Source organism: Eutrema salsugineum, unplaced genomic scaffold, assembly GCF_000478725.1.
Source record: "Eutrema salsugineum unplaced genomic scaffold, Eutsalg1_0 scaffold_17, whole genome shotgun sequence".
Classification (NCBI taxonomy): domain Eukaryota; kingdom Viridiplantae; phylum Streptophyta; class Magnoliopsida; order Brassicales; family Brassicaceae; genus Eutrema; species Eutrema salsugineum.
The window spans coordinates 1343627-1354167 of record NW_006256852.1 but is presented as its reverse complement, the minus strand read 5'-3'; the positions used below and the strand labels follow the sequence as shown (position 1 = coordinate 1354167).

General features: G+C 31.6%; 1 protein-coding gene across 1 annotated transcript; it reads right to left on the bottom strand.

Annotated features, from left to right (window-relative positions):
* Positions 1 to 844: 844 nt before the first annotated feature.
* Positions 845 to 2213, bottom strand: LOC18020513 (agamous-like MADS-box protein AGL62). Its single transcript, XM_024157547.1, has 3 exons — positions 1890 to 2213; positions 1225 to 1483; positions 845 to 1110 (listed from the first exon to the last, which is right to left on the bottom strand). The coding sequence occupies exons 1-3, from the start codon at positions 2211 to 2213 to the stop codon at positions 845 to 847; spliced, it is 849 nt and encodes a 282-aa protein (XP_024013315.1).
* Between the last annotated feature and the right edge of the window lie 8328 nt (positions 2214 to 10541).

The window sequence follows — 10541 nt, the reverse complement described above, 5'->3', positions numbered from 1 at the left end:
TATGAGAATAAATAAAACAAAAAGAAACACTTTTATAGATATTTGGTTCTTTATATCAAATTTTTATATGAATTTGTTTTTCCATTTTTCTTACAAATCTTATTAAAATGATCAGAATGACATCTATAGAAGAAAATTCATGTTGTACTATTGTATGAAATCACAAAAATTTAACTCTAATTCAGTAGGTTTTCTGTATATTAAATTTAATATTTTCTATCATTTTAGGAATATTTTCTCAATGTAAAATACGAAATTAGTTAAAAATTATAATAACATAATGCTCTCATTTAATTTGTTAAAATTTAACAAAAAATGTGGGATATTTGTATTTGTACTAGATAAAAGGGTGCATGTGTCGACAAAAAAAAATAGTGCATATGTACATGATGGATCATTTGATACATTTTTTTGAAATAAACATAAAAAGCGTAAATATGGCCAGCAATGGTATTTCAGCGCCGTAATGCATTTTTCCAAATATAGTCTTGTATTAAAATCGTAGTATATGTTAATGTTTATTTTCAATTTTCTGATAACAAAATATAACAAGAACATACTTCTTTACCAAAAATACAACATAATAAGAAACTGAGGAAAATAATATATGCCATAATACAGAAGAAAAAACATAATAATAAGAGATAGAAATCTGAAAGAAAAAATATATATTATAAGAAGAAGAAATGATAAATTAAGAAAGCAAAACAATATAACATATTAAGAAGAAATGAGAAATTCTGAAAGGTTAAAAATACATTATATTAAAGAGAAATGAGGATATCCTAAAACATGATTGTTTTTTTATTTTTGTTTAGAAACATAAATTGGATCACAGAAATGATTAAGAATAATCAGATCTAGAGTGTGGAGGATGACCGACATGATGATGCTTATTTTCTTCCTTCAACGTCATGTTTTGGTTTTGATTAAAATCTGGTATGTAGTTCATATTGTTTCTTGGAACAAATTCATTAGTAATACTACCATGATTATTATTTCCAAATGGTATCGAGTGATTAGGAAGAATCATGCCATGGTTGGAGGATGCATTCATGTCTACCATCCTTCTTTGATGATACTGATCGAAATCTAGGTTGATATTGTTACTACCATCAACCCCAAAAAAATCATTGCTAGAATTTCCGACATAAAAGTAATTATCACCACCATTAATCCCAAAAGAAGCATTGCTTGAATTTCCAACATTAAAGTTGTTATTACCATCATCAACCCCAAAAGGAGCATTGCTAGAATTTCCAACATCAAAGTTTTGATGAGGAATATTTGCTTGAAAATATTTTTTTGCTTCAAATGTAACCTCTTTTTTCAAATTTTCAAGCATACCTTTAAATTCATAGGCTTGAGCTAAGTCAAGTTTTTCAATGGGTTCTTCCCACCAATTTTCAGGCCTTTTAGAAATTTCTCTTATTTTCTTCAGTTCTTCATTCCTTTTTTTCTCAAATTCTAATTGATTCATCACCTACAAATAAAGAAAAAAAAAGAATCCATTTTTAGAACTTTATGTGTGAGAAGCCATTTGAAATAAACTCTCAATATAATTATTAAGAAAACAAAAACCAAAGAAATAAATTAATATATACACTATGTTATCAATTTTTATTTCATATGATTTGTCAACATATCATTATGATTTTTTTCTGGCAAATCATGAGTATATAAATCTATCTTAGATGTGGAGAAAATAATTACTTAAGCCATATGATAGATGTTTATTCATGACAACTAATATGTATATGTATTTATTTAATTATATAAAACAAAACAATATCTCAAAAAAATATGTTAGTATAGATTTTTATGATTTATATTAAACATAGTAGAATTTTGTAGAACACAATTAAAAGAACATAAAATTTAAGATTCACCTGAGTAAGATGATTGTTCAGATCTTGAATGATATAATTTTGATGAATTTCACTGGGTTGCAAATTGTTTGGTTGGTGAGAAGGTGGAGGATTGTTGTTTACAATTCTATCAATTACGGTTTCAACATTTGGATGACCAAAAGAAAAAGCTTTTCGTCCAGGTGAGTAAACGATAATGGCAATTTCGGCACCACAAAGTGTAGAAAGTTCACTAGCTTTTTTGAAAAGACCAGATCTTCTCTTTGAAAAAGTAACTTGAAGATTACTTTCATTTTTTATTTTCACCATTTCTATTTTCTGACGACCTTTGTTTTTCTTCTCCATTTGTTTTTGGTATTTGACAAATGAAAATATGGATTGATGTTTGCATAATGAAAATTTTAGTGTTTTTATAGCAGAAAATCAAATAACAACAATTATTATTTTGAGTTATTTAAGAGTAAATTCAACTTTAATTTGCTATAATTTATATTTGAAATTTAATTTTATTAATTTTAAGATGTTTTGATAACTTCATATTCTATTAATATAAGATATGCAATTCATATTGATTTGACTATAATATGTCATCTCATCTGTTATAATTTATCATAATCTACCACCTTTATTATATATGAGAATTTCCTATTATATAGAATAAACAATGGTATTAAAAAAGATTAGATATAATATTAATGAATTTAACTTGTTGTCATCATATATGCTAACAGTGATATACTTATTTAGATTTGTTTCTTCCTCTAAAGTTATGAGCATAGTTCTATCCATAATTATTCAAAAATGGTAATAAAAGATATGATTAGATGATAAAATTTTTAAATTAAATTTTTTATCAATAGAAAGATAATAAAATTGTAGATTTTTTAGTTAGAATTTTTAATTTTGGTTAGTTCTTTATTGTAGAAACCAGTGTTGAGTATGTCTAAATAATTATTCATATTTATACATTTAATAAGTCAAATTAAATGATGATATTTTTTTTGAAATATCTAACTAAGTTTTCTTTCTGGCACATCCTGTATATTCAAGTGATTATTTCTCGATGAAAAACTACTTTAGAATGGTAACACAAACAATACACCACTATATAGTTCATAATGTTCTTTTAACAGTTGATTATGCGTATAAATGTTATTTTCTCAGATTTTATTTTGATATTTCATTTTTTTTTTTTGAATTTGATGTTAAATAAAACCATAGTATCTTAAAGTTACGCTCATTCACCGGTTGTTTTAGGTTATGAGGGGATTTGTTGTTATGTTGATGGTTCATGGAAACAAAAAATAACACTTATTCTGGACTAGGATAACACTGTTTTCAAGTAGGCTTTGAAGGATCTCTAATGTGTGCAAGGAATCTATGAAAAAGTCTATCTCGCTTATGTACTGAATTAGAAGCTCTTATATGAGTCATGTACTGTATGATCACAAACCAACATACGGGAATATCTTTCAAAACAGATTGTTTTAAGTTGGTGAAGATGGTATATACAACGAAGGAGTTCTCTGTTTTTGCATTATATTGGAGGAGTTCAAGAAGAATAAAGACGGGTCTAATTTTGTTTCCATCTCATATCTCTGGCGCAAATAACTCAAAGGCGGCAAGCTAGCACGAAGTTCTCGAACATATCCACATGATATTGTTTATGTAAATTCGATACTCCCGATTTGGATTTTCAAACCGCTGAAGATATCATGTGTTGATTAAAAAAAAGCAGCAAACAAGAAAACTTTATATATGTCTTCTTTTATTTATTTCTTTATTACATATCATTATATTTTATTATCATAATTACCAATAATTTAAATTTCTTGAATTGCATAAAATGTATTGTTTATGTCATTACATCAAAAAACATATCATACATTTTTGGATTTTTGATTAATTTTCTTTATGTATGTCATATGTTCTTTTTCAGAGTTTCCTATGAAAAAATAAAAAATAAAAAGAACTTTGAATAGCACACAGTTTTTGAGAAAATTATCAAAATAGTTTTTTTTTCTGAAATTTTATGAATGGTTTACGGTGTAGGGTTTGGTTGTTTAGGATATAGGGTTTGATTTTGAGAGTTTAGGGTGAAGAATTTCGTCTTAAACCCTGAATCCTAAAAATAATTCTCAATAAGACTATTTTTATAATTTTCCCAAACGTTATACTATTTTGGTAATTGGGTTCTTATTTTTTTTGTTATTTTAAAACATCTCTTTTGGGTTTTTATATTAACTTTTATTCATTTTTTTTTCCTAACAGATCTTGTAATAATGGTCCGAATGACATCTGTAGAAGAAAATTTGTGTTGTATTATTATATAATTTATATTGGTATACATTAAACACTATTTTAAATGAAGTGATATATGAGAAGGAAAACTAAAAATTTTGATTTAAAATGATTTTATGATTTCTTATGAAAAGCTACTTTAAAAACAATAATACGAATGATAAAATTATTATGTATAATTCGTAATATTCTTTTATGTAGTTGATTATGTGCACAAAATATTATTTGTTTTATTTTATTTAGGTTTCTCATTTTGTCTTCTAGGTCTGAAACTTAGAAATTATGATCAATGTGAAGAAGGAAAGTAAAATAGTTCTTTGGCCAGTAGCGTTATTAAAAATATCCAAATGGAGCGAGAAGTCTAACCCATAAGATCGAGATTGGTTGGCATATGTCAAAAAAAAAAAGATGATCAATCAAAGGCTAGTCCCAAACGTAGAAAATTACAAGACCTTGGTCCCAGAAATTTCTTTTAAAAAAGTAAGCTGAGATAAAAGTGGAAGAGAAAAAAAAACAGCTTTGTAAAACACACGACAACATTGTTCCATGTAATAGTTTTTGTGGTTGTAAACATCAATAATGCTCTTTTCTATCGGACTAATAACATTATTATTGCTAAATATATATATATATATATATATTATTTATAACCTAGATATTCTTTATTAGATTTTTTTATATATTATCATTTAGTAATATTTTTATTTTATCAATATAATATATTAAAAAATAATGATATAAAGAAAATTGCAGTTAATAACCAACAAAAATTTTATATTTAAAGAAATAACCATATAAAGGTGATGGTTACTATATTCTATGTATTATATACAATATATACAAGTTTACCTTTTAATTTTCCCACTCACACTCTACTTTCACCCCACTCGCAAACATAACTTATTAACTTTAATATGTAAAAGTAAACATGTTATTATTGGTTTTAAATTCATCCACCTAAATCAGTATTTGAAACAATTAAAAAAAATTTGGGGAAAGGTTTTAAAATCGGGAGAGCTTTCTCTTTCAGTTTCTATTTTTAAAAGAGATGCAATTGACTAAATTGGAGAACAGCGAAGAGTGAAGGGTGATAAAAATTTCAAGTTAAGTGAAGAGTCATCGAAGATTGAAGAGTGAAGAACGAAATACTGTAAGTTATTTTGTTTGTGCTTTTGATTTATTGCATACAAATGAAAAATGGGGGAAATGTTGAAGTAGATTGTGTTTGGGTTTGTACTCATCGATGACATTATCAAATCTGGGTTTGGATTTGGATGAAATGTTGAGGAGAAGGGGGCCGGGGCTGGGTCGATGGTTCTGGGTCGAAGCTTTGAATCGGGAGGAGGAGGCGATGGTTCTGGGTCGGACGGTGGTGGCGGTGATGATGAATTATCCGGCGGAGGAGCAGATTTCTTCGACGAACTAGTCGTGATGGCTAATTATGGGTTTGGGTTTATATTCACAATATCGCTTTCATTTCTGGGTTTGGGGTTTGTTATTTATCGTCGACATTGCAATAAGCTCTATAAGATGAAATCGTCGATTCTGGATTATGGGTTCTGAAATTGGAGGCTGAAATAATCAAAAATTTTGGGTGGAAGATTAAAGGAAATTAGAAGTTCTATTTTAGGGTTTTTACTAAATTGATTGACTATATGTAGTTTATATAGAACGACTATATGTGAATCGTTATTATATCTGTCATGTTTTTTATGTATATATACGTGAATGTGTTTTGCTTGATAGGATTTTCTATAGATTGTCTATATGTATATAGTATGACCATACCTAATAGTCTATTTAACTTGAAGTATTCTTCTCGTTTTTTTACAGTGTTGCGATGGCAGATTTAGGCTTGCCGGAAAGAATGTTCATGACAGGTTATGAACCTACAGGTCGGAAAAGGATAAATAGATACTTCAATCTCAGGTGGGTGGAAACAATCAAGCTAGCATTAGAAGAAGATCAGGTGACAAAGCTAGCATAATCACAGTTTGGGAAGATAATGTAGATGGAGCATCATACATTCTCAGTCAACTTCGTCCACTACCTTCTATCTCGTCAACTGGTTACAAAAAAAAAGTACGAATTGTGGTGGTTATTCTCTGGAAACCCAATTAGATTCTCTGAGAACCCAATTAGATTCTGATGTGATCCTCCCAAGGATCGGTACTCAGAAGCTTGGTAAGAGATAGATCAGGGACAAAAGCTTGCGGAATGAACTTCTGTTTGAAGAGATGAATAGATCAGGATATAGTTCAGAGTTAATTTGATCACAAGAGATAGAAGAGAAATGAAAAAGATGCTGCAGAAGCAGCGATTCACTCTCAGGAGAAAACAAAGAGAATAGAGATGATAAAGATGCTGCACAAGCAGCAAATCACTCTCAAAGAGACAAAGGATTTCGTCCAGGTTTGATAAGAGAAAGAGAGAGTTTTATTTGATAAAAGTTTGATGATCCAATCCAGGATGAGTTCTCATAAGAGATTACAAGATTATTTAAAGAGAAGAAATGTAGAAAAACAAGGCAGACTCGAAAATGACAAGGAAATAAATGCAAAGTTTGAATAACTCTTCAAGTCACTTCTCCAGCCTCTTGAACTTCCCTTGGACGAAATTTGTCTTGGGCTTAAGTCCTTGAATCAACAATTGGGCCTTGAGAGAAGTAGACATCATTGCCTCCTTAAAAACCTTCCTTTGGAAAACCCATTGGGACAAAACCAAAGGTAAGGGAAAAAGAGTACAACTGGGCCACTTACCCAATTGTTGATCTACTTGAGCCTGAATCAAAACCAGTGTGGTTTGTAATCCATCTTCTCCAGCCTGGCTCAAGCGATCTTCTTTGTTCCATAGATAAGTAGGTATCTCGCCAATGCCTTCCTTGAGCTTATTAGCCTTAACTCCTTTGTTTTTAGACCAATATCTCTCGGCTACAAGCTGATCTTTAGCTCCATGCTCTGGTTCAAGCTCTCATTTCTTGATGCTGCTCAGTATCACATCATCCTCCCCCAGTTGAAAAGGATTTGTCCTCAAATCAGGACCATCTGCCAAGAACAAAGCTAAGTTAGAACCATTAGAACTTGAATTCGGATAATGCTTACCTTGCAAGTATGTTTCGGCAGTGATCTGTATTGGAGTTTGAGGTGTTCCATGCTTCCTAGGATCCTTGAGGTCAGAGTGTTCAAGTTCCACACGTCCTCCAGCCCTCATCCCTTTTCCTTGTTCGTTTTGAGCTCCTTTTTCAGTGGTGGTTTGATCGTTTATAAGCTCCTTTTGCTTAAGGCTCGTTTTGGTGAAGATAAGGCCTTCGGATGGGTTCTTCATAGGAAAGATGCAATCTGTTTGTCCAAACTGAATTCTGTTCCAGCATTTATCTTCTAAAGGTTCAGTTGGCCTAAGGAAATCATCCTTATAGTCCTGCAAAACAAAAGATCTTCCACTCGGCAGCTCTGGTGCAACATTAGATAAACTCAAAAGAGTTTCTTTATAAGCAGACTTACGACTAGATGATTGAGAGATTAGAGTTCTTTGGATATTACCAGATTTGGCAAGGAAGTTTGATTGCTTGTAGGTGTTGTTCTCAGCCTGTTTTCCTTTCTTCTTTTGATCTTGATAAATCTCGAAAGGTGTCACTGGAACAAGAATGTGCTTCCTGCCTTTGAACTCAAAAGAATACTTGTTGGTGGAGCCATCATGAGTCACTTGTCTATCATACTGCCATGGCCTTCCTAACAGGATGTGACTTGCCTCCATAGGTAGAACATCACACAAAATTTCTTCCTCATACTTTCCAAGGGTTAAAGAAACCGATACTTGGCTGTTAACTCGCATTTCACATTTATCATTGAGCCAATGCAGATTGTATGGCTTAGGATGCTTCCTCACGGTCAAGCCAAGCTTATTAACCATGTATTCACTTGCTACATTGGTGCAGCTTCCTCCATCGATGATGAGATTGCACACCTTGCCTTGCACATGACATCTTGTGTGAAACAGGTTCTGTCTTTGTGCTTCCTCTTCTGCCTTAGCTTGCACGTTTAGAATCTTTTTCATCATCAAAAGATCTCCTGTAGCAGCATACTCCTCTTGCTCTTCCACTGAGTCTGAGATCTCTTTTTCATCTGCTGATTCGTACTCACCATTGTCCAAGAGAATCAAAACTCTCTTATTAGGACATTCACTAGCGATGTGTCCTCTTCCTTGACACTTGAATAGAAATTCCATTTGTCCTTCTCCGAGTAGACTGACTATGATGAGGTGCAGGAGGTGGTTAAGGCGAAATCTGGCTCTCTATGGTTGGAATGGTTAAAAGGGTTTCAGAAATGGAAAACTCGTGTCAGTAATCCTCCGTATTTCCCCGACGTGGGCTCTTATCGTCGTCATGTGCTTGTGGATATTTCTGTTTAGATTTATTTTTTTGTGTCTCCACACTTTTTTCTGGAGTAGACCATCCTTTTTGGTTTCTGATGATAGCAACGCATAAGTTGACTTCCTCAATTTTTCTTCTCATTTGGACAAAAGTTTCAACTTCCTTGTCATCTGTAATGAACTGTGGGGTTGATCCATCCCCATCATCTATGGCTAGCCACAGAGGGTACTGATAGGAAAGCTTTATGGTTATGTTTGCTGCAAATAGTTGCAGTTTGCCCTTAACCTTCCCAATCAATTCCCCGTACCCCATTCCTCTATGCAGAAGTATAAAACTATCTCCTTCAACAGTTTCTGGGTCGAAACACCATGATAGATCACATCCCCGATTCCATGTCCCAATCACAAGTAAGACCTTGTCTTGGGATGAAAGCGCCTGTTACATGATATGGAATAAATCATCGGGAAATACTCTTAAATAAATATGCTATGTACATATTGTGCATCCAGAAAATAGAATATCTACATAATTTATTAACATATAAAACATTTGTGAAACAGTTTGCATAGACAGGCGATATTAGAAACTTAAAATAAATGCCAAGGTCAACTAAACTCAGAGTATACTCACCTTCTCGTTTCCAGTATTTGCAGTAACTTCATCTCCTTCTTCCATCTTTAATTTTTCCACCGACAGAATTAATATGACTCTTGATGGTAAGAACGTATTTAATAGCAATAAGTTTCATTTTCGTCCAAAAAAAATGGAGGGAAATTAATTTTTGAAAAGTTAAATAATATCTCTATGTTATGTTAGTGATTAGATTGTCTATACTGACAGAGATTAGTTATAGCTAAGACATACGTTCCGCGCATCTGAGAGTACATTCTCTCTCTTGCTTTTTTTTACCGCTCTTATCCACACAAGGTTATTTTTGTCTCAAAAGCGTAGACTTTATTACTTGCTTTATTATGTGATCTTCATGGCTATTTTCTTTGTAACTTTATAAATTTTGGTTATTCACCTAATTGTTCCATGATATAATGCTATCATTTAACTGGTTAAAATTTACAAAAATATGTGGGAAATATATCTTTGTACTAGATAAAATGGTGCACATGCTGACAGTAAAATGGTGCAGACAAGATTTTTCAAGATAGTTTGTTTGAACGTTTATTCTAAATTGGATATTTTTCTTTGTCATCTGGATTTTATTATTAACCAAACATATTCCAAATATAAAGCTCCAAAGGATAAAAACCTTTTGGAGACTAGGCCGACGAGTTCATAAAACTCTCAGGGATTAAAGACCTATAAAAGGGAGACAACCAACTTGAATTACATATAACATAAAGCAAACAGTAAGCAGAATACAAACTAGAAAGCTAATGTTTTTCACAATCCATGCAAATTCGGAAGAGATGACCAAACTAACTAAGATTTGAATGTAGGAGAAAATATCAGAAGTCACAAAAGCACAAATCGCCGCAGAAACGTCCATCATTATTACCGGAAACTGGAAGCTGGAAACGCAAGGACGCCGAAGAATCTTAGAAAGATTCAACATGAAATCCAAAAGCAAAACAACAAGAAGACAGAAAGACAGTAGAGGGGGACATGTGTCGGTGCTGATGGAGCTGTCGCACGCCAGTCAGATATGCAAAAACGAAGAAGAGGGGCGGCGACTGTCTTAGAGTTTTGGAGAGCTTTTTTGGTTTTTTTTGGTTTTTTGGTTTTTTGATATGTTTCATATATACATGACTGATAATGATTATAACTATTATCGTTTTAGGTTTTTTTGCAATAACAGAAAAGCTTAAATATGGCCAACAATAATTTTCAGTACACTAATTCATTTTTCCAAATATTATAATATATTAAAAGATTATATGTGTGCATTTTTATTTTCCATTTTCTAATAACATAATATAACAAAAACATACTTCTTTACTAAAAACACAACATAATTAAAAAATGAAGAAATTATAAAAATGCCATAATTC